Raw genomic sequence first — 25,431 nt, forward strand, 5'->3', positions numbered from 1 at the left:
CCTCATTAGGAACAAATGTATTTGTTCTTCACCAAACAACCCAGAGAAAATTCAAATGAAAGAGAAAAACCATACTAAAAAAAGTTGTCTTTAAATCCGGAGCTATTGAATGGTCTCTGAACAACAAACACACTATAATGTAGTATATGTTGAAGGAAGTATAAATACAAAATATTAAACTTGACAATAAATACTAATGCTTATATGTGTATTAAACAGCAAAATTGTACACATCCTGTTCTTGATCTTTGGGGGATTCCAATGGCTCTTTATTCTTCATAAATTCTTAGACTTTGACAAAATGTAATGCATCTTCCAAGTCATTAAACCCAGAAACTTGTTTTATGATTAAATAACAACAAACAACAGCCATGTGGTAACAGGATAAATGGTAGACTTTACCATTTTAATTCCTTCAAGGGGTCTCCTTTCACTCTAGGGTAACGAAAGAAAGGCATTTATATGAACAGAAATGTAGCTATTCCATTCATAAGAACTTGATTGGAAATTAAATAGTAACTGATGCAGCTAGAATGACTTGATCTCTAAAGGACAGCAGAGAAGGACAGAACTGTACTATCATTCCTACCATGAGCTATTGAATTTTGGACAAAGTTAAAATAAAACATAAACTAAACATAAATGAAGAGAAGCGTTATTTCACATTTAAATGGCAGTAAGCAGAAATAGAAAATGCTGTGAAAGGAAGTGAACTGATGTTTAGGGCTGACAGACCAATTTTAAAACCTGCCCCCAACCCCCTTGGCAGTTTCTTCGGGCTGCGTTTCCCAGTATTTGAAACACACATCTTCATTCTGATTCTACTGGAGCTTTCCCTTCCCTTCAGAGAATCTCCTGGAAAGGACCCTCTTCTCCCCAGGAAAACAATTTGCTCCTGAAGGACATTACGTACCCAGTTCAATTTGGTAGTGCACATACGGCTTCAGAGACGGTTTGCAGCAAGTATGTTTTGACATTTCTGCCAAGGATGAGATTAAGTATGAAATACAGAAATTACACGTTAACATAGATGCCATTGTACTTTGTTTCTTCCTGAATAGCCCTTCAGCTCTTGAGGCACATACATTTTTCCCCAGGCAAAATCCCCAGGCTAAAATAAGTGAGCCTCATATCTTCAGGAAACCCAGCCTCCCAAACATCATCCTGAGGTATCTGATTATCTGTCGGCTGTAGTTTCATCTCATATTTAATCGTGTAAATCTTACTTGAAAAAGAATAAATACTACACTTATCTGTCAATTGCTCAGACTGGATGCAGTCAACAACAATACTTAATTTTCTATTACTTCTTTTTAAAATGTTGTTCATTATTTGAGCAATAGAAATAGAAGTCACAAGGATTTAAGAAGGAAGGGAAGTTAAGGGGAAAAAGGGGGAGGGATTTGGAAGAACAAATCCAAGGAAAAAGGGCAGGGGGCGGGAAAAATAGACAAAAAACTGTACTTGAAAAATAACTAAATAAAATTAAAAAAAAAAAAAAGAATTGATCCTGCCCTGGCTAGTGTGGCTCTGTGGGTTGAGTGCTGACCCGTGAACCAAAGGGTTGCCAGTTCGATTCCCAGTGAGGGTTGCAGGCCAGGTCCCCCATCGGGGGTGTGCAAGAGGCGACCACTCACTAATGTTTCTCTCCCTCTCTTTCTTCTTCCCTTCCCTCTCTCTAAAAATAAATAAGAATCTTTAAACTAACAGAACGGTTCCTTTTTATAGTCAAAATATAACTTTCCTTCCAATACTGCCATCTCAACCAACATACTACCTCACCTTGTCCCTCGGGGAAAACCCTCCCACCCACCGAGATCTAAGCCTGCACCTTTGCAAGCTCAGGCTCACAGGAAATTGAAGAGCCCGAGAGGACCACCTTAAACAGAAAGAGACGTTCGAAGGCTATCGCTCCAAACTTCGGGTGAAAATGAATATTAATTTAAATTAGAACCAAAGAAATGTACCAAACCAGTATAAAAGGTAAATAAATAAGTAGCTCTTAAAATCTTTCAGGCCATCATAGGTTCTTTTTAAAGTTTAAGATTATACGCGTAACCTCAAAGCTTTTAAAATTAGGGAAAATTAAAATGCATACTGAATCGTCACATTCTAACAAAGCCCACTTGACTTATAAGTATTTTTATTTAGCACACAATTTTATCATAAAAAAGTTATAGATTACTACTGCAATATCCATTCAAGTACTAAATCATTATACATTAAGTTATTAAAAAGAGATCTTAATTGCCTGTTACACTTAGCTCTTATTTCAAGTCAGAGCCCATCCTGGCAAGCTATGGATAGAATGATGAAACAGAATTAAGAACCACAAGATGAAAAAGAGAAATAAAATATGACAGGACAGAGGAGGAGAAGATATGCAAAGAAATCTATGAGTAAGGAAGACAGAGTCAACGAATAAAAAGCATGAAGAACTAACACCTCCTCAAATCTGATGATATCTATTTGTTTAAAAAGCACAGTTAAACACTTCCCTGTACACAGTGTTGTGGGAGAGCCCCACAAAGAGATGACACACACAGTAATGGTCGTGAAGGTAAACGGGAGGTGGGGAGAAGGGAGGGAGGGGAGGGGGAGGGCAGGGGCTGAGCCCCAAGAGCCAACGAAGCAACCCAAGAAAACGCCTGCACAGGTCAGTGCCCAGCAACACTGGCAACTGCTGAAAGAGGTGAAGAAGAGTTACCCTGTGGCCTTCTCCTTAGCGAATCCCTATTTTAGTTGTGTGTGTGTACACGAGGTGTGCGCCTTGGGAGGGGAAAGGGCAGGCGTGGGAGGCGCCTGCCGGAACCACAACAGGGTGGAATGCTGCAGCCGCGGCTACGGCCGGTCCTGGAACTCGCGCTCTCCTTCCCATGGATCGGGACTTGACAACAATACCGTGGTGCTGGGAGGCGTTTGGTGACTCCAGATACAACGTGCCCGGAGCAGGCCACCAACTGGGGCCTAGAAATACGTGCGGAGCAGTGGTCATCACTGACTCGACTTGCATTCAAAGTGACAACCAGACAACCTGACAGCAGACTGTTCACAATGGGGTGGCCAGTAACAGGAACACTGTTCCCCTTTATCACTGAAGTAACTACAAATTCTGCTCTGAAAAAAAAAACAGTTGCCTCTCCAGTTCTTTGTGCAAGAAGCCAGTTTTATTCTTGTTTCAACACTGAGTCTAGAAACAAAGCAATAAATCGGTTAATCCTTATGACCGGCCGCTAGGAGCTTCCTTTTCCTCAAGGAGTTAAAGGAAGCCTTGACCACCACACAAAGAATACGAAATCTCTGCGCTCTACTGCTAACACATATCTCCAATTAGGCTTAGAGACATTTTTACAGCTTTTATGCCAAGTTTATATTACTGGATGTTAAAGAATGTGTGGTAGCACTTAGCACGGAAGCCGGCTAATCGTGCTCTCGATAACAATGGTTTATGATTGTATCGCCAGGAAAGCAGGAATGAGGCTGGAGCACGATTTGTTGTTACATGACGTTGAACGGAAACAGAAACAAGTGGCAAAGCCGACCAAAACCTTTCATTCTGCCTTTAAATATTCTCCTCCAGAGGCTAAGCCAGCAGGAGTTACAATCAGATTTTTTACACATCCTTTGGAATAAATACAGCTCAAAGCTCTTACAGACTTTAGGAGGAAGGCTAATTCAAAAGAGCAAAGGAATTCATATTTTCCAAATTTTTATGTGTGTGAACAATGTAAAATTGGAAGCAAACAGGTAAAGGATAGCAAGAATTTTTAATTAGCTTTTTCATTATAATATCAATGTGAAGAGAAAGAAACAAGTATTAATAAGGTACAGACTTCCCACCACTGGGATTTATTCTGAATTTATTTTCAGACCACGAATGTGTCATCTAAAGATTTTTAGACCCAGTTAAAAGTTGAAATAATACTATTAGAAAAGTAAAGATCGGAGCTTTCAGAGTGGCTCTGTGTACACAGAGGCCATGCACACACAGGTCTGTAAGTTTAACTTAGAACCACAGTGCCCGCTTACTTCACGATAACAGATTACACACCGGAGAGCATATCTATTCTGGATACGAATAACAGCATAGAGATTTCAGGCACGCACAGGAGTCCCTGTTCATACTTCTTGTTTGGTATGTGCATTTCTCCAAACCACACACACACACAAACAGCAAAAAAGAAATACGCTCCCTAAAATTTAAGGTTATTCCAACAAAAGGGTTAATTGGAGAAACAAATGTTCTCGGACTGTTAATAATGGGAAGGACACATACTATGTGCCCATAAGTAACTCGCAGGTAGCTTTGATCTCCAGCCCCACGCGGTTTCTGCTGCCTACCAGAGCCTGGCCTCTGGGACGCTCTCGGAGCCAGACATCTGGCTACTTTGTTGTTTTAGACTAATCTCCTCCCAGGAGAGCTCAAGAAATGACACCAGGCAAGGAGGGTCCTGGCAAGGGAAAAAACATTACGGTATTAGCAGATTTCTTTTCCAGGGGACGAGAGGACCAAAATTGTCTTCAAATTTCTGCGGGGCTCTGAGGAGCTCTTCTGTTCTGTGGTTTTACTCCAGCATAATTTAAATGGAATGTGGATATTGTATCTTTAAGGCCCATCAATCATCTTTAAAAATTCACTGAATGTTAATCAGAGAATATGACAATGTGTAGAAGAAAGTTGTGGGGAAAAATACAAATCAGATTAATGCTTCACCCATCTGTTGGGGTTGGATGATGGCTGATAAAACAAAGATTTTAATTGTTAGCTGAAGGGTGACACCCAAATCCTGAGATGAGGTCGCAGAGTTGCGAATCCAGCTGTGTGCCTCCCATTACGCCGGCTCCCTGTGCTGCTGCTGCTGCTGTTCACTGGGTTTGGGTTTGGTTTTTTGAAAGAATCTTAGCTACCAATTTGCCAAAAAGGTTTTATTAACATGTGCTTCTGCAAAGTGCCTCTGAGACAACCAAGTGGGATCAAGGAAAAGTGATATAAGCTTTAAAACACACAGTTATGGTCAGGATAAAATATTATTTTTGAAGTGACAAAGATCATAAATATATTTCCCAAGGCGGCAAATACATCAACAATACATCAACATCTTAATACCTTTTTAGACACTACTGTTCAATCCTCCAAATCTATACATTCCAAGAAGAAAATAATGTACCTTTCATTACACAAATAGAATGTAAGCCAAGTAGGTATATGCTTCATCTGTGAAGTTTCATATGTTATCCTAAAATCACATTTTATCTAATACATTCAGATACTATATTAAACCAAAGGGTACAGTGCAATATATAATACTTATACTCTTACACAGGATAGAAAATTCACCAGATTGCTAAAACACCTAATGCAATGACCTCATACCTACTGTGAAAAGGAAGTCTTCGTTTAAGGTGTTAGTTGTTTTCACAATACTAAACACACACGACGGCAGAGGGACTTCTACCTCATACTCCATTTCATGGGTTAATGCTTCCAGCACCCAATTTTATCGTAGCGCCATATGCTCTGTTAACACCCCTTATAACTTCCACTGAAGATAAAAACTGTCCGAGCAAGAAAGGCAATCTCAAGCAATCGTAATTCATTTATGGTTATATAATTTCCCAAGTAAAGCATTTCCCAACAAAAAATTATGTTACAGAAATAAGCCAGTCACAAAAAGACAAATAGTGTATGCTGTCATTTATATGAGGTTTGCTGAGTAGATCAATTCATAGAGACAGAAAATAAGAGAGTTGGTTGATGGGCCCGGGGGAAGAATGGAGAGCTGTACGGAACAGGAACAGGCCGGGCGTTTCCCTTGGGGAAGGCAGAGCCCTGCAGATGGATGGCGGTGCTACTACACAGCAGTGGAATACACCTGATGCCACTACACTGACCAGCAAGCTACAACAAGTGCTCAGCCTACACTTCTAAGTGAATGAATGAAGTGAGTGAATGAGTACACTTAGAAGATCAAACCTTAAGAATGCAATGATAATGACTCAGAAAGGCAGGTGATGCATCGGTGACAAACCTCTGCAGTGACGCTGATGCCGATGCTTGCTTAGTGTACTTCCTCACAATTTACAAGGGCTTCTGCACATTTTTCCATGAGATCCTTGTATGCAATTCTATTAAACGAGGATGCAAACAATATGGTTCCTTCAAGGAGGAAACCAGTGCTCAGAGAGGTCCAGGTTTTACCTGGGGATCACTCAGAGTACCAGGTGAGCAGTCATACAAGGAGACATCAAATACCTGCTTGGATTCTTCAGCAAGTGTATTCTTTGCTAAAGGTCAGGCAGCCTAGCAGCAACAGCGGTGTATTGTGCCACAGTGTCATAAGCTGGCATCGTTTAAATATTTCTCATTCAGGATCAGAACTGGTCCTTACGTCTGTGACAGAGTGGGACACACAGGTAGGGGTCAAATGACTCCAATTAGAGAGAGAAGAAGGACTCGGAAACAGAAGTCTGGCCGTGCTAGACACAGGGTCCCAGACCGAGTCCCTGGAAGACATGACCCCTGGGATGGGGAAGCAGTCAGACAAGAGGAGGAGTGATGAGAGAGGTGGCAAGAAAATTGGGAGAAAAGGGTTGGGGAAGCAAAGGGACATAGGAGGTGAGTAGCCACAGTGTCAAAGGCTACAGTTAGGTCCCAGAGGATGAGAACTGGGAACTGGCCACTGGATTAGGAGACCGAAATCACCTCTGAGCATGAAGAAGACTCTCTTGGTTAAAGTGGTAGAAATGGAAGACAATGTGAGAGGCATTAAAAGGGATTAAATGCAAAACTTCTAAATTAACACATAAAAATCTTGGGAAATCTAGACATATTTCACACAGGTTTTGTAGCAGCTTGAAACAAACACACTCAACTCTTTCTAGTAACCCTAAGAATGCTCAGTTCAGGAGATGGAACTTAAGTTAAAAGGCAGACACAGAAGAAGAGAAGGGACAGGCAATGCCTTGCTGCCACTACTGCTACTTCTGCTCTCTTTCACCCGTCAAAGACAAAAAAACTGTTGCCATTTCCCAGACCCCACGGGAGCCTAGCAGGGTGGGGCTGGGGGAGGGAGGAGTGCACATCCGCCAACCTGCTTGCAAGAGGAATCAACACTACCAGCTGTTGTCAGCTATAAGATTCCTCCCAGACACCATTAAATTCCCGCTGCAAGCAAAAGTGGTAACTGGCCCCATTTCACAGAGGAGAAGGGCAAGGCCCAGAAAGGCCAAGTGACTGCTGAGGCTGAGATGAGTGGATGACAGATCAGATTTCCATCTCACTTCCAGTTCTCTCTCCGTTGATCAGATCTCCTCTAAATGCCTTTATAAATGTTTCAATGAATCTTATCTTCATGCGTGGGATTAGCAAGACCAACTCCCCACTGATAATGCAAAATAACCCTGAAATGTTTCGGGCCTCCCTGATAAGCCAGAAATAGAACTTTTCCTCTCCTTTTGGGCTGTGATGATCTTGATCTTTCACCTCTAGCAAAAATCCTCTCATGGCCGTAACTTTCAAGTTAGTAATGACTGCCTCATTTGCTTTCCAAGCAGATAGGAAACCTTTTTTAAATACACTCACATTGGCATGACCTCCATCCATGACTTAAAGAGTTCACCACATGCAATAATTTTCTTTGCTCAGGAGGCTTTTCTTAACTTGTCTCTTAAGAGATTTGGGCACTAACCCCCTTGATGAAATTAACACACACACACACCATACTCTTTTAACTTGTCACCCTTCTATTTTACCTGAAATCAAACCTTTCCCTAACACGTATTTGGAATTCTGCACGACTATCACAAGGTTCTAAAAGTAAAATCTAATCAAAATGCCAGCGGCATGAGTTTACATTGAGAGAAGCACACGGTCCCACCCTTGGCCAGGCAGGCGAGAGGGCGGCCAGGGCCCGCGGGGAGCACGCCCAGTCCAGACCCAGACACAGCAGCTCTGGCTGGCCCACACTGCCGAGCAGGGCTGAACTCACTTGGGGTGCATTTCAGGTTTTTTCTGCACCAAGGGAAAATAATAATTTGACAACATGAGCCAATAGAAAGCCATTCCACTGTTTTGCACAGTTTTGTGGGGTTTATAACGTGAAATAGAGATTTTTTTTTGAAATTTTTATTTTTTTTTAAATTTTTTATTGATTATGCTGTTACAGTTGTTCTATTCCCCCTTTCATTCCCCTCCACCCTACCCCCCATCCCCACCATTACCCCCCCTTTAGTTTATGACCATGTGTCTCAAGTCCTTTAGATTCTATATTTCCCATGCTATTCTTGCCCCCCCCATCTATTTTCTATCTACTTTCTATACTACTTATTTTCTGTACCTTCTCCCCCCTTCTCCTCCTCCCACTCCCCTGTTGCTAACCCTCCTTGAGATCTTCATTTCTATGTTTCCACTCCTGATCTAACTGTCCTTTTAGTTTGCTTTCGTTTTAGGTGTGGTTGTTAATAACTGTGAGTTTGCTGTCCTTTCACTGTTCATGTTTTTTTAACTTCTTTTTCTTAGATAAGTCCCTTTAACATTTCATATAATAAGGGCTTGGTGATGATGAACTAAATAGAGATTTTTAGTGGTGCAGTGTCACACTGAGTGCAGGCTTCGGGACGGCAGGCCCCAGAACTTCTCTCCTGGTTACTCTCTCCAGTAGGAGATGGTGTCTGCACACAGTGGGGCTCAGCTGCTGGGGGAGCATCACAGTCCACTTCAACAGCCACACAGTGGGCAGAGTGCTGTTTACTGCTGTGCTTTGAACTGTGTATGTGCGTTTACACACCTTTCGGATGCCTGTCTTCTCATCATTTTAAAAAGAAGTAGAATCCCGAGGCCCATCCATCATATAGTCGAATGCAACAGGTCTAAGGTACAGATGAGAATGTTTTTTTCCTGACCACCCCAGGTCATGCCAGTGCAGGTGGTCTGTGGAATCCACTTTGAGAAAGAGACAAAAAAACCCCAAGCCAACAGTGTGATAACATGCCTGTACCCGGAACACGGTGAACATGCCTGTTCCCACCGTTCGAATTACCAGGCTCAGCATCCAACACAGAGAACATAGGGCTCAGCACGACATACGCCTCCCTCGTGACAGAGACGTGAAATGCCTCTGTAACAACGGCATGAAAACTACACAGCACTTTCTCTCCAAACGTAGGAAAATGGTTTTCCAGTTTAAAAAAGAACCCTCTTTCATAAAAGAAATCCTTATGGTAGTTACTATAAGGCAGAAGTTACCTGAATTTTAGAACAATGATTTTTTTAGCAAGACTCATGAGGGTTAAAACTTTTGTAAGGTGTTTGAAAAATAATCATTTTCTTAATCACAGAACTGTATATTTGGAACAGAAGTTTAAACCTAACAAATGTGCAGTTTCAAATAAAGAATAAGTGTGTATCCTGTACCTCCCATGTTATAATGAAACAGACAACACTTTGATCCACCTTCTTTCTTACACTTAGGACTAAAATCAGGTCTCTGTTCCTTCTGTGCCACCTAAGGAGATAACTGAAGCGGCACACGCACAACACGCACACTGCCAGCACCACCATCCACGAGGCCGCATCACCGGCACACGTCTGAAAAGCTCCATTTGAAACACCGGAATGAGTAACTAACAATCACAAAAAAGAACCTGACCATGTTCCCAACATTTAAATAAAAGTACTTTGAAATTTTAAAGCCACAAAGTAAGACTATCAGTAAACAGAAAGACTCTAAGCAGTCTTTCCTTTTTTCTAAAATTTAATCTTTATTATATTTTTTCATTACTAATTAGTCCACTTATCCGCCCTCCCCCCAGCAATCGCCACACTGCTGTCCACGTCCATGAGTCCTTTTTCCTTTTTGCTAATCCCTCCACCCCTGACCACCCTGAGCCTCCCCCCGCTGCCCATAACTGTCCTCTGCACTCCATCCACAAGTCTGTCTCCGTTTTGCTTCTTCATTCAGTCTCCCTTGCACACCCCAACGACATGCTGGCCCTCACTCTGAGCTCCTTCTGCGGCTAAAAATTCCTATAAATTCTAGTTGGCTCCCTGAAATAAAAATGCCTACATTATAAAAACAAAAATTGTTTTATAACTTTAACAAAAGGTAATAAGGCTATTTCTCACCAAAGTACAAGCTGTGGGTTTAAAGGATGCAATAACTTTCCGTCCATGACAAAACCTTTTGGTAACCAAAAATTTTATGGAAAAAGCCTTTGAAATGACAGGCATATTAGTAACAGAAAAAAAATTTCTTCCTATGTTACATAACAGCTTTGCGAAATAAAACTAATAGAATCACTTCAAATAACACTGTTATATCTGCATATAACCCCCAAATTATGAAGTATAGATATGCTACATGATCCCAGATGTCTTTGTATACCTGAAGGCATACACTAAATGTATATATACATTAAAGATGTATATATAAGATGTATATATGCATATATGAGGGCATAAACTAAATGTTTAGAAGTTTAGTAACACAAGCCTAGAAGAAAAAGTCTCTTACACGTCATAAATACTGCACAGAATAGTCAGTTTGAAAGGACATGGAAATGCACCCCAGCAATTTGTCTACCGTGTCGAAACCCATGTGGGTACAAAGCTGTTGCCTGCCACACGGAACACAGAATCTCAGAGACACGGACTCAAAACTTCCACCCAACGGCACGGACACTGGACTCAGCTTTTGGACCTTTTCATTTACATGAACCAATAAATCTACTCTCCATCTGTAGACTAGATTAATCTTCTATTAAATTTACTTCAACAAAAGCTTATATTCAGTTACCTTATAACATTATTTTAGAAAAGATTAAACTTAAAATTATCTAATATTTTTACTTGTAGATCATTTTCTTCCATACCCTGACATAAGTATAAAACAGTCTTCATTTCATGGCAGAGGGTATGACCAAACTGGATTTTGCAAGTGTCATTTCTAAAGCTCAATTTTCGATATTCATGACAAACTGAATCTTACTCCCCAGTGCTCGACAGTGATGAAGACACCCCATACAAACAGAACCCCCAAGTGCACCCCTTTCACCCTCCTATGGGCATCCATGTGCACACACTCTGCCTGCCTCCCATTACTGTGAATAAATAATCCAAGTCCTACTGAAGCTCATATAACCCAACACCATTCTCTCCCACTTGCCCAAATAAATTACTCCGGCACTCCCTCCTGCAAATCAACAGCTCCCTCGCTATTGTGCAATTCCCATCACGATAGAAACATGCAGTCATTTCTGCAATAAAAAAATTTTTTGACCCCACATTCCCTTTTAAATATGGCCCCATTTCTCTATTCTCTTTTACCACAAAGCACCTCAAGACAGATGTCTATGCTCTTGTCTCTAACTCCTCTCCTCCTGCTCTTTCGTGAACACACACCAGAAAAGCACTTGCCCCCATACTCTACCAAAACCACTGTGGCCAAGGTTACCAGGAACTTACCTCCATGTAGCCAGATTCAAGGTGCATTCTCAGAATTCATCGTACACACGTTTTATCCACAGAATTTGACGTGGCTGATCCCTCGTCACCCTTTAAACACTTCCATCACTTGGCTTCCAGGATAACACGCTCTCTGGTTTTTCTTTCCATTTCACTATGTTCTCTATATTGCCTTCTCTGTGACTCCTCATTGTCAGAGGGCGGCAGACCTCAGTCCCTGAACTTCCTCTCTTTTCTATCTGTGCTCTCTCCCCAAGTAATCTCATCCAATCTCGGCTGGAAATGCCAATCCTGCACTGATGGCTCCCTAATTCATATCTCCAGCTTAGACCTGAACTTCAACTCTGTATCTAATTGCTTTCCAACATGTCCATTTGGATATGTAACAGGCACTTTAACACAACAAAAACACAAACTCTTGATCTTTACCCACACGGGTGGCATGACAACTGTCCTTTAGGGCACATCAACGACAACACGTGGTGAAGCCACACGACTTGTCCTGGCCTTTTTAATTCAGCAGAAGTCTATCACTTCCCGCCTGGTCAATGAAAAGCATTTGTGACTCCTCAGTCTCTCTCCTTCCTGCTGTGGCAACCGAAAATGCTCTGTGCTCCGGCCAGAGGGTGCACCTTCAAGACATGGGGTCTCCACTAACAAGGCTTCCTTAGTGATGGCAAAGACCTTCCAATGGACCCACGGGGGACACGTACCACGAGCAAGAAATGAACCCATATGGTTAGCCATCGAGATTTCAGCATCCTTAGTTATCACCCGGACCGATACTCCCAAACCTCCTCCCACATGGTACTCATCTCCCCATCAGCAACTCCATCCTTCCACCTGCTCAGTCGAAAACCCTGAAGTCATTCTTACCACCTCTGTTTCTCTCACACCCCACACCCCATTCACCAGCACACCCTGTGCCTTCAGAATACATCAGGAATCCAACCACATTTCAGTGCCCCCACTACCATCCTGCTCTTCAAAAAGACACTGGTAAGAAACTGGAAAAAACAAGCCACACACTGGGAGAAAATACTTAAGAAGCATATGTCTGATAACGGAGACTTGTATCCAGAGTATATAAAATGCTCAAATCCCATCAATAAAACAAAATACTCCATTTATTGTTTTTTAAAAAGCAAAAGATTTAATAGACATTTTGTCAAAAAAGGACAGCAAATAAGCACATGGAAAGTTCATAATGCTCACCTTTACTAGTCACTGGGACATGACAACTAAATGAAAGCCATGGAAAGATACCACTACACACATATTAGAATGGCTAAGATTAAAACGACCGACAGAACCAAGGGCTGACAAGATGTGGGCACTAGAACTTTCAGACATCACTGCTTGAAGTGTAGAATGTACAACCACTTTAGAAACTACTTCGGCAATTTCTTAAAAAGTCAAACATGCACTTGTGGTAACAAGGAAAGTGTCCATAATTAATAGAAATGGTTCACTTCAGAAGCTATTTATAGGTGATTTATAACTATTTATTTGTGATTCTTCCCTTGGTTGAAAGTGCTAAAACACACCTACTAGATGATTCAGCCATTGTACTGCTAAATATTCCCAAGAGAACTGAAAGTATGTGTCCGCTTATTTGTACATAAATGTTCAATAGTCCAAAATTGAAACTGCCCAAATGTCCATCAACAAGTGAATGGATAAACAAGTTGTGGCATATTGATACAAAATAATACAAATCAGCAATAAAAAGGAATGAATTATTGATACATACAATATATATGAATCTCAAGATAACTATGTTGAGTAAAAAGAAAAAAGAGAGTATACATTGTATGGTTTCATTACATAAAAGTCTAGAAGATGCAAACTAATGCGCAGCAACTGAAAACAAATCCGTGGTTGCCGGGAGAAGAGGGAGGCTCCGAAGGATGGACAGGAGGGATTACTGGGGGTGCAAGGAAACCTTTGAGGGGGCCAGACATGCTCACTATCTTCATTGCAGTGATCATTTCACAAACACAGACAGATGTCAAAACATTAAATTGTTTAAATTTGTGCAGTTAGTTGTACGTCAATAATACTTCAATAAACCTATTGTTAAAAAGGATGTAGCAGGTGACCAATAAATATTCTGGGGATGAATAAAGTGGCTGCAAATAAGATGCAGAAAAACCGAAATCCTAAGAAAGAATTAAAGTGGCAGCCCCTGACGTCTCCCCTGATTGCATCTAGTATGCTTTCCTGAACGAGGGGTCTCACTGGGAAGGAGGAGTGGACTACTGTGAAGCGAAGTCCCTCGTATAAAGCTGTACACCCTTCAACCCGGAAGAGCCAGCTGTCAGTGCTCCTGAAATGGACAAGTGCTACCCCAATACACAAGCAGTCTTATTTGCCACAATCCCCTGGTAGCTGGATCATTTCTTAGAACTTCTCTTAAAAATCTGTCCTTTTTTCTCCTTTGTATACCATCTTCACTAGCCATTAAACTTATACTGGCCCTTTCTCCATGAATTTAATTTGTTACAACATTTTTTTAAGAACTAAGGAATGGCTGTGGCGGGTGTCCTCAGTTCATGAGTCTTGGGTGAGAAGGTGCTCTCCTTGGATTCCATGTCCTGTCTCCCAGTTCCCCCCAAGGTAGAAAAATCACCATCCCTACTTCACTCGGCTCCCCTCCTCTTCTCCTTGAAATGCCAAATTCTACTAATCATCGTCAATTTTAGCATCATGCTAATACATAAATATGCTCGCTTCTGGCATAAGCTGCTATGGTTATGCGTCTTCTGTGACATGGCCCCTTCGTCATAAAACAGGATATAAAAAGAAAAGCACTGCACCCATTTCTACTGAAATAAAGTTAGCCCTATAACTCACCTCGTTTCCACCGACCGCCTTGGTCAGAATCACTGCAGAAGACACAGGGGGAGGCATGCAGCCCACAGTCTGCAAACTGAAAAAGAAGATGCAATTATAAATAGTATTTTGAAGTCATAAACAGTTTTCACTACACTCATTCCAAAATAGCAGAGCTGAGTAAATCGAAATAAGAGAGTGATTCTTCCTGTACATGCCCTGCTAAGTACAGACTGTTCTATATGAGGCCACACGGCCCAGAAGATGCTGCAAACGCACGGGGAAGCTCTCACTCCATTCCAGGCCTGGGGGATTTTTTAAAAATTATTTAAGCTCTTATTATATAATTTTTAAAAAATCAAGTTATAGTAAGCACAGTCAATGGAAAACAAAACGGTTAATTATTTGGTAAGTGTATACAATTTTTGATCTGAGGTTATTTTCAGGTATTTTTTCTGCACATTTTTTGTAGAAAGTCTTTTGGCAAAAATAAAACTTTAAAACCACTTCCAAAGTTCAAAGATTTTTAACAAAACACAAGCTACACTTGCCGATCCCTTTCTATAAAACAGCAATTCTCCAGCTCTCAGCTCACATGTTGCTGGAACACCCTTACGGAAACAGGCGTGACACAATCGTGCACCTCCTGGACTCAGACTGTAATAAATTCTAGCATCTAGGCTAAATATTGACTTTAATACCCAGGTCATGACAAGAGTCTACCCCTTTGGATCAGGGTAGAAAACACACTGCGTGACAAGCGCATGAAGCAACGCACAGCCAATCGAAGGGCTGATGATGCGAAGCGCTCCTCGGCCCTCGGGGGTGGCTGGCCGGACCCAAGGAGAACGCGCAGACGGGAAACAGAGGGCAGTGTCTGACTGATACTTTGAATGTAAGACTACAGACCATTTGTATTCACTTTTGTAATAATGTATTATGTAAACTTTACACAATGGATTTACATTAGCTCTGAAATTTAAAAGGTAAAAATAAGTTTTAATTCATTTTGACAGAAAAAATATAAGAAAACACCTTTTGTGGGATTTCCAGCTCAGTTCAATTCAACAAGGTCTCCTTTTGAGGACTGTTTTCTAGCACCCAAGTGATGCTGACGTAGTCTGTCCGATTACGAATTTCCAGTCTCTGAGCCTCCCTCATCACTAAAGTACTAAACATCTACCATTTGCAGTAGATACTGCTCTGGACACTTGACTCATTTCTTCCTTACTAGTATTTAAGATAGGTGCTATTATTATCATTTTACTGAAAAGTGAAATTAAGAAGAAAGTTAAATAACTTGCCTAAACTCACAAAGCTGCCTGCCTAGGGTTAAACTTTTATTCTGAAATCCAGGGTCAGTGACCTGCCTTACCGCCACCCTCTCTGGGTGTGAGAGATACCCCCTTCTACCCTTCAATTCTAAGATAGGTCCTCTCAGGTATTTTCGATTTTTCAGTGTTTTTGCTCTTTCCCTCTCTCCTGGCCTCTTCCCTTCTATATACAAAGAAGCAGAGTTCCCCCTATCTAAAATAAAAATCCTTAACTATTTATGGGATACTGATGCCTTCTGCACATAGGACACCACACAAGGGTATAAAAAAAGCATGAGGTATCATTCCTGCCTTCAACACGTAAATTCAGAAGATTGAACACATAACTGTAGATAATAACCTTGAATTAGTGTCATTACCTCCTCAAGACGTAATCCTGCTTTTTCACTGTGGCTCACTATGGACCTTCTTCACAGTGCACTCCACGCCCATGACCCGAAAGCCCATCCTCTCTTTACTCCCCTGGAATCGGACATATGCCCCTTCTACTCTTAAAAGTCATCTTAAGTAACTTTTACCTAACCAGGCACCTCCTATCCACCAAATCCATTATCAATTTTCCCGTATTTATTCTTTCTTTCTTGTTTGTCAATGCACTCTATTCCCTTGGTTACCATGGTACCTCATCGATCTAATTTATCTCCTATCTTTTAAACCAGCTCATTTTAGTTTTCTTCTGTCTTTCCTTCCTTCTTCACAACTTTAGGTTCACATTTGAATCCACAGGGATACTTTCAAATTTACATCTCTACTCCTAAGTTCCATGCCCTAATTTGTACCTGCCTATAATTGCTACCTTAAACTAAACATACCTAGTGTTAAATTTATGTATTTTCTCTTTTTTTATTTTTTACTGATTTTAGAGAGAAGAAAGGAGGGAGGGAATGAGAGAGAGAAGAACCCATTTTTGTGTCACTTGTTTATGCATTCATTGGTTGATTCTTGTATGTGCCCTGCGGGGGACTGAACTCACAACCTTGGCATATTGGGAGGACGCTCTAAAAAACTGGGCTACCCAGCCAGGGCCAGATTCATGTATTTAATTTAAAAAAATAATTTTACTTTTAGCTGACCTATTTTCGTCAATGGGATAGCATTTTCCTTATGCCCAGTTTGACACTGGAGTTATGTGTGGTTCCACGCACTCCTCAGCAATCAATCACCATGACAACTTGCCACTGTTGTCCATGACCGTTGCCATCACCCCCCTTCAGATGAGTTTCCCCCAAGTCTGGACACGTACAGATGCCTACTGAATGCTCTCTCTACCTCCAGTCTTTCCCTTCAACACAGCAAAGTAAGGGGTAGGTACTCAGAATATATTTATTTCAATGACTTAAACAGGATCATGACACAGGAGTCTGCAAGTCCTTAAAGTTAACATACTAAGTATATATCCTCAAAATGGGGAGAGGAAGGGGGGAAGTAAGCTATGAGGCGCATTCCCTGATTACCTTAGGCTAAGTTCATGCTCCTTTACGTCCTGAGGTGAGAGCTGTGTGCTCACCTGACTCAGCATCGTGAGAGTGCAGGCCTACTCTACACCGTCTGTACACCCAGCACAGTGCTAGCAGGTTAGTCCTCCTTGATGGCCACTTCTTAGCACGTCATTCTCTCGTTTAGCGCCCTTAAGCACTCTCCATCCTCCACAGAGTCAGTAGTTCTGGTCTCCTGCAAGCTGGCCCAAATGAAACTTTTTTCTCCCACTAGTGTCTCACGTTTGAATTCTCCGCTGTAGGGGGACACAACCCTTGCAGAACCTCTTACTCTTTATCGATTACACCACTCACCTGACATACCATTTGCTGGCCCATTTTGGTTGGTTACTATTATGTATATATGTCCTATATATCTAACTAAATTGGAAATTCCCTGAAACAAGGAAAATGAGTTAATACCTTCCTATTTCTTACTGCTCTATACATGGCAGATACTGAGTAACTATTGGTTCTTAATACACATTCTATAGAGGTGAGCAAAAGCATGTTTACAGCTGTGAGTACATGAAACAGAGTTTATTCTTATATTATTATTTATTATTTTATTATTTATTTATATGACAACTATAAACCTACTTTTGCCCACTCCAGACATTTTGCTCCAAAATGATGTCATTGTATTTATGGCATTTACACTTTCCAGTAAAATTTTATGATTGTCCTCTCAAATTCACTCTGGACAAAATAGCACTCCTGATTTTCCCCTCTTGTCCTAACTTACTTCTCTGCAGCTGAGTAAGGATGTCTCCAGTCACCCAGTGGCTCATACCCCAAATCCAGAAGTCATCCTCGATTCCTGCCTGTCCCCCTCTCTCCCTGTCCCACCCATCTATGCACTCTGAGAATGCTGATTTTAAAACCCATCCTTCACACACCGATTTCCCCCACTGCACTGCTACACCACACTAGCCTCTGAGCTGGTCTCCTGGCTTTCTCTCAGGCCCTCCTACTACCTTTTCTCTGCAGAGTGGCCAAGAGAATCATTTGCAAATATTACTCAGACAACACCACTTTCTTATTTAACTTCCTGTAGCACTCAGAATAAAATCTGACTGCTTGACCAAAGCCTACAATGCCCTGGGTGACTGGCTCCTGCCTGCCTTTGCAACTCCAAGTCATACTATTCATTCTCCATTATTGCCAGGCTCCAGTTGCTTTCCTGACCCTAGAACACCCCAGGCCTGTGCCTGCCTGGGGGCCCTTGCACATTCTGCTTTCTTTGCCTGGAACACTCTACACCCAGAAGAAACAATCTCATGTAATCACCAGCCCGTGCACCCAACCACTTTCAACCACATCCAGAGTCTCACTTCGGGTCACTTTGATCATCTAGTTAGTTAGTTGTTCAGTGAAAATCACATCCAATCTCTTCGATGTGCAAAACTAACTGGCTCTTGGCAAATCTTGCTCACTATTGGTTTTCCGATACCTCTACTGATTCCTGGCACATAGGTGCTAAAGGGATGCCTTAATTGATATTCCTGACACTGTTGCTAAGCAGGCAGTAAAAGTAGGATTACCTCCATTTTATAAACTGGGAAACAGTTTCAAAACTATTAAATGCCTTTCTCAAAGTCAAATAGCCAGTTAGGGACAGGGTCAGCATGCCATCTTGGAGCCATACAGTCAATTTAAATCGATTCAAATACTCTTTAAAAATCATTATATTCTTTTAGTTAACATGGTCACACTTTTAATGGGAGAAAAGATTCTGATGAAAATCTATCGTTAATTCAACTGTCCAACCAAACATGTAAGAGAAGTAAAAAGTTAAATGCTTGTCCCTGGTATAGATTTTGTCCTCCCTGTACATTTTAAAAGCACATTACTCCCAGCCATTATCTGTATACATTTGGCAAGATGCACTTCAAAAGCCAAAGTGCCCAACTAACAGTCTACACTTACACACCCACGCCGATCATACATCCTCTAGTCCAGGGGTGTCGAACTCATTTTCACCAGGGGCCACATCAGCCTCATGGTTGCCTTCAAAGGGTTGAATGTAATTTCAACTCCTTAACAGTTAAGGAGCAGTTACATTTACGCAGTCCTAAAATTATCTCGGTTCTTTGAAGTCAACCACGAAGCTGATGTGGCTCCTGGTAAAAATGCGTTTGACATCCCTGCTCTAGTCTCTTCCATTTTTCTCCCAACACAACTCTTTTCAATTCCCAGAAAAGTGTTCCTTCAGAAACTTACAGTTAACATATGGGTGTCATTTTAAGATTCTGTTATAAAATTCTTTGATGGATCTCCCTGATGAAACACTCATTTTAAAGGTTATTAAGAATGTTAAAAGTGTTTTTATTTTCTTATAAGCTACTACACATAGGCCCTTTTATGTTTTTTCATTTTTTTCATTTTTTTTCACACTGTACAACCCCCTTCAGTGCTCACAGCCCACAGAGAAGGAGTCTGGGCAATGGTTCGGGGCTGCAGTTTACTTTGGCACGGGTACACCATGAGAGGCCCACAGGGAAGGGCCCGCCATAAATCCATGACCATGCTCTAGGCCCTTTTATATATAGTTGCTACAGGGACAATAGTGTCGCTAAAAATGTCCCATTAAAAGTGAACTGTTCAAAATATTTAAACATACCCTTTTAAAAGCCATTCGTTGATTGGTGTGATTGATAGAAGCTGAAGAAAAAGCCATATTGTTGCTGGGAAGAAGGCAAGTGTAAAGATCTGAATGAAAAGATGCAGTCTTATATGCACCAAAGCACCAGTCAGCTCCTGGAAAAATAGATACAAAATTTAAAAAGTCAGAAAAGTGCTTCTGAAGAAAGACTGCTACTAAACTAACGTTGCATAAATTAGTTTTTTAATTGAGATATAATTGACATATAACATTCTATTAATTTCAGGTGTATAACATGATGATTCGATATCTGTATTTATCGCAAAATGATCACTGCAATAAGTCTAGTTACATCCATCAATTTGGAGTTATTTCACAGCTAAAATTTTTCCCTATAAACACATGCACAAGGGCCAAACTTTGAGAAAAATTTATTAATGATGGCTATGATGTTTTCCATGAAGATTGTGATTTTTATATAAAATTCCTGAAATATTCTAACTGCTTTCAAATATATAATATACCACAATTCAGATTTGTGCAATTCTGGACCAGGACTAGGCTAAACACCTCTGCACTACTGTATCTGAGAACTGTTACCACTGTAAAGAAATATGTATGTTCAACTACCTAAAAAAATAAATCTTGTTTAAAAATGTTAGCAGGACCTATATCACATTTTAATTAAATATAACAATTAACCTCTGTTAATTACACCAGACCTACAAAGGCCTCCATTTGGCAAGAAGTTACTAAATCTACACACAAATCATAATTTAAAAAAATGCTCTCCCCAACAACATTCTAGAATTCAAAATCACTTTTTCCATAACATCTACTCACTAGCTTCCTGTATTAACACTTACTGGGGAGTAGTTACATGCTATTCTCTGAGCTTGCCCCTGCATGTACGTTCCCCATTGAATCCTCAAATCGACCCCCTTAGGTGGAGATTATTGTTCCTGTTTTACTGATGAAGAAGCTGAGGTTGAGAGCTGCTACCCAGCGAAGCTCAGCACCAAACCTAATAAATGTGTTCCTGCTTCTTCCACTGTGTCACACCAATGCCCAGGAGGGCAGAACGTCCCAGAAAACATAACAAACCAGGCACTTGTTATGAGTCTAACAGCTAAAGAAAAGGTAACTCAGTTAAATTTGGGGTTTTGAATATATACTAATTAATAAGCATTTGCATTGGAATTTCTTTGAATTATGTGGTTATTCCGTGGAAGTAAAACAAATTCAGAAAGTAGTAGAAAATTTGCATAAAACATTCAGGTAGTCATCGGACCTCATTCAAAGATGCCAGAGAGTCACTGGTTAAACACAGCATTGTAACAATGTCCCCACCATCCCCAGTTCAAGCAAGACATTCGAAAGACCTTCAGCTTCGGAGGCATTAGCCAAAATGCATAGTTTCATAAGTGGTAGATCAAGGCCACCTCATTCACTGAGCACCACTTCTAGGGTTTGTCTCTCTGGCTCCCATGATTTATGTCTCTGTGTGAAGACACACAGCAGTTCCACTTCCATCGCAAGATGTCCTAAGGACATCCAAGGGACTTCTGGCAACTGGGGACTGATGTAGGGCAAGTGGGCCACACCAGACAGACCTGGAGCCATACTAAATGCAAAAGTACTAAAGCACATGAAAAATTATTTTTATACAATGTCACGTGGAAAAAATAAGATCATATACGCATGTGGGTATATGTATGCAAGTGTGTGTAGACCTATAGACATACTTAAATATGTATGTACAATTTCAAAAATGTTTTACTTAAAAATATTCTATATGTAAAATATGTTTAAGAAAAAAAGAACTTAAAAACATACAGATGCGATAAGTTATTTTTGCTCTTTCTAATCTTTCTACAATGGGGAAATACCACCTCCGAAACCAGAAAACAGTTATGAAAAATAAAGTACAGTTCAGCACTACTGGCTGACCTAATAAACGACAACTAGAAACAACTGATATCACATCAGAACAATGGAACAGTAAGGGACCCAGAGAATGATTCACAAGGGCCTACTGTGCTGGGTCATAAGAGGCCCCCTAACAACAGGGAGATTAACAGACGTTAAGTGCTCCTAAGAAAGATTTTCAAAACCGTCACAAAAACCCAGTGTTATGTATTTTCTAGGTTTTCATACAGCATTAAACGGAAATAAGGTAACACAGGGAAAGAAAAAGCAAGTGACACCATAAAATCCAAAGTGGCATTATTCCACATATGTCCATGCGGATTTAGGGCCACGTATTCAAATAGATGTCGTTGTGAATAATTGAAAAGTTGATTCTGCATGACATTTTGTTTTTTCACATGTAATGCAGGTCAAATTCCATTGAAGTTAAGGAGACACTCCACATACTGATTATACCAGAGTCTCACTGACGGCATCAAGAATGGTTTAGAGTCAGCGCCTCTGACTGAGCTGTAGAGATATTTTCCTCACATACTGATTTCCCTTCTAACCCTTACATGACCTTTATCTGATTTCCGAGGGTCAGCCTCATAGCTCTGGGACGGAAACAAGCAGCAGGAGCCTCAAGTTCAGGGTTTGCTATATTTACTTCTGAGCAAATAGGACTTTAAAAGATAATCTGCTGAAGAAAATAAGGAAAAACCTGTATATTCTGCTCTACTCAGGACCCTTCTCAGGCCCTGAGCTTCCCGTTCCTCTCTGTTTCTACCCCAGCACCAGGCACAGCACCTTGCAGTGAGGGACAGGCTATTTGTTTAAATGAATTTGGTCCTGCCACCGTCTAACTGAAAAGTCCTCTGAAACTGGAGGCTCGGAGTTAGCCATATATAAAATACACACATACTTCAAATGTGACCTTATTACACTGTAGTACAGTAAAATTTCAGAAACCATTTCAGCAGGTATTTCAAAAACTAGAAATCGATAGTTATAAAACTGAAGATTTATCATTGAATTTTTTCAACATGAAGTATTAACACAGAGTTCTTTATAATTTTAATAAACAAATTTTAGAATACACACACCATATCACTGTATGAGTAATACTACATGAAATGTTCAATATGAATTAGACTTGAATGGGACCACTGTGAATGCTTTCAAAGAAACTCAAATAAATAATAACTCACCTTCTATGCGCAAAAAAATGCACTATTCTAAGACCTAACAGGATATAAAATTAGTTGTCCCAGCTGAAACTAATTTAAGGTTATTAACTAGAAGACAACTCACAACCAGAGTGCGACCTTCCAACTTAGAGCTCTTCAGTTGCCCAGGAAATTAGCAGGGCCTAGAGGTGGTTTAACATTACACAAGGACACAATCAATCTAGGGCATCTTAAGTTAAATGGATCTTGAAAATGAATTAATGCTGTATTAGTTTCAAAAGGATCTTTTATGGGGGAAATGGCTTTGATGGCTACTTAGATACCAGGAGAACGCAAAGGGATCAAGGCATTTCCTCATTAGATCCAAATTAGCTGGATGACTCTGAAGGTTTCTTGGAGGCTTACAGAAGAATTTGGTCCTTGGGGAAATACCCATAATGGGGGGGGGGGGATTCCTTCTTCAACTCCTGCGTCCTGTGACATTGGCAGCTTTACAGAGAATCGCATTAAGCAAGAAGCTAAGGTAAGAATCAAGTCTTCCGCCAGGTTTCCCACGGCATTAAATACAGCTGTAGCCATTACACAACCGTCAGGGGACATAGTCAGAGCAAAGTCCAAAGTAGGGGACGCGGGTAAGGCAGCTGCCTGACAAAGAGCACCAGCCCAGGACATCAGGAAGACCCCTAAGGGAGACCAGACCAGCGCCACAGGAGCAGCGAGGACCTTACTAGACCACTGTGTCCCACACTGGCCGACCAATAGAACTCTGGTGTTGATAGAAAAAGCCCTATGCCGTCTAAGTACTAATCATAGTCCTTTTGTGTCAATGAAATTTACAGAAACTGGAATCTGACATAGTTAGGAAATCCCACCCATGTAAGCTATTCTCAGAAGACCAGCAGTTCGTAAAAGTATTTAGCATCCTGGAGACACAATTTATACCAACCTGCTAACTACAGAATACATAAATTTAGGATAACCACATTTTTTCCCATGTTGCTACTGGGATGATCAAAAGGAAGTAGGTAAATTTGACCTTCATTCAAATCACAATTAAAAGAAAAAAAACTTTAAGTAAAAGCAAGATATGGTGCACAAACAGAATTTTAAGTTTTAAAGTCACCCCCCGCCAAAATCCTTCCTACATAGCAAGATTTTCCTGTCTACACAGAAGTAAACATCTTAGAATGACAACTTTTAAAACTCCAATTTCTTCAAAAGCAAATGGTTATTTCTCCTACTTTTTCCTTCCATTAAAAGTCAAAAGGGAATCCTAAATTCTCATTCCTATCTATCTGGGGTATAAAAATGTCTGGATTTCTTTCATTCCAAGTAGTCCAATGTTCAGAGACACCTGGAGCAGTAAATAACACAACCTGGATATCTTCACAACGGAGTGTGACTTCCTATGAAAAAATACCGATATTTCCTTAAAACATCTACCGGCATTTAATAGACTCTACGCTAGCAAAGAATATACTTTAAAAAATACAAATTAGTTCAAAGTCATTACAAATATGGCTTGAGCAGCCTCAGTCCTGGGAACAAAAGAAGATCCACAAAGTCACAGAAACCCAAATAAACATGAACAGCCTGCAAGTACCACAGCAGGGGGACCTGAAGGAGACACTTCACTTCGGTGGCCTCACTTCGGTGGCCATGTTGTAAGCGTACAAATTATAAACACATCCTCAGGGTCCACACTGCACACCTATGAAGTTTCTAGACTCTGCAGGTACAAAACACAAGTCCTATGCCGAAGCCCAGGTTAGCTTCTGTTACAGCGAGGCCTTCAGGCTACTGATACACACACATTTACAAAAGGATTCTGACATTTCAAAATATGAAGTACAATTTCAATTTTTCTCCCTGGTTTTCCTGTGCCCCATAGGTGACAGTACCTCTGTGTTTAATGAGAGTCCACTGTTAAAGAATATTGTTGCCACAGCGATGTAGGAGACGGTTATTTCTGGCTTCAGCGGTCCTGAAGAGAGAAAAATGAGTTCCTGTTAGATAAGCATTTCTAGTCTTCCCGAGTGACACACAAATCCACTGGAGAAGGACAAACAGTACTTGGGACCTTAGTGTTGACACTGCTGTCCTCGCAGTTAGGCCTGTGCTGTGATACAGTCTAATCCCAGAGAGGAGTTTCCAGGAGGCAGGACCACGGCTGTCCAGTGCAGCACAGTGTCCTCCAACCACAAAAATAAAAATAAACTCCACTCTACACAGGACAGCGCACAGTCACCACCTTCAACACAGGCCCCCACGGTGTCCACCACCATGTCAGTGCTTATGTGACAAATGAAATTCCTGATACCGAAAGGAGAGAATCAGTGGAAGCAGCTACATGTCTTTAGCAAACATTATGTTATTTCTTCTAGGAGACCAGAAAGAAAAGCTTGTATTCATGCATACATTCAGTTCTCCCCAAGAGTATTTATTTAGATTAGACTAATAAATCTACAACTATTTATTGGGGACTTACTGTGGGATGGAGATAATGCAGAGAGAGTAATAGAGTGGCTCAACAGTCTGTTGTCAACACTGAAAATGGTATGAAACTGTGCCCAGCCCCGGGCACACTCAGTGAACCAGACAGGCCTGATCTTTGCCCTCCAGA

At 40.9% G+C, this 25,431-nt stretch overlaps 1 protein-coding gene and 1 non-coding gene across 3 annotated transcripts in view; both read right to left on the minus strand.

The window, feature by feature from the left end:
• The window catches only part of SLC10A7 (solute carrier family 10 member 7), a 191,923-nt gene that overhangs the window by 160,161 nt on the left and 6,331 nt on the right, over window positions 1-25,431 (minus strand). For both annotated transcript variants that reach the window (XM_037162355.2, XM_037162354.2), the window contains exons 2-4: window positions 24,710-24,792; window positions 19,729-19,865; window positions 14,318-14,393 (exon numbers count right to left, since the gene is read on the minus strand). In XM_037162355.2, coding sequence (XP_037018250.1) covers window positions 14,318-14,393; window positions 19,729-19,865; window positions 24,710-24,792 — 296 coding nt within the window. The remainder of the gene's footprint in view (window positions 1-14,317; window positions 14,394-19,728; window positions 19,866-24,709; window positions 24,793-25,431) is intronic.
• On the minus strand, window positions 19,500-19,636 carry LOC119061746 (small nucleolar RNA SNORA42/SNORA80 family). Its single transcript, XR_005084846.2, has one exon. It is a non-coding gene; the product is annotated as a small nucleolar RNA SNORA42/SNORA80 family (small nucleolar RNA).

The sequence above is a fragment of the Artibeus jamaicensis genome, unplaced genomic scaffold (genome assembly GCF_021234435.1).
Source record: "Artibeus jamaicensis isolate MK-2021 breed Jamaican fruit bat unplaced genomic scaffold, CSHL_Jam_final scaffold_537, whole genome shotgun sequence".
NCBI lineage: Eukaryota > Metazoa > Chordata > Mammalia > Chiroptera > Phyllostomidae > Artibeus > Artibeus jamaicensis.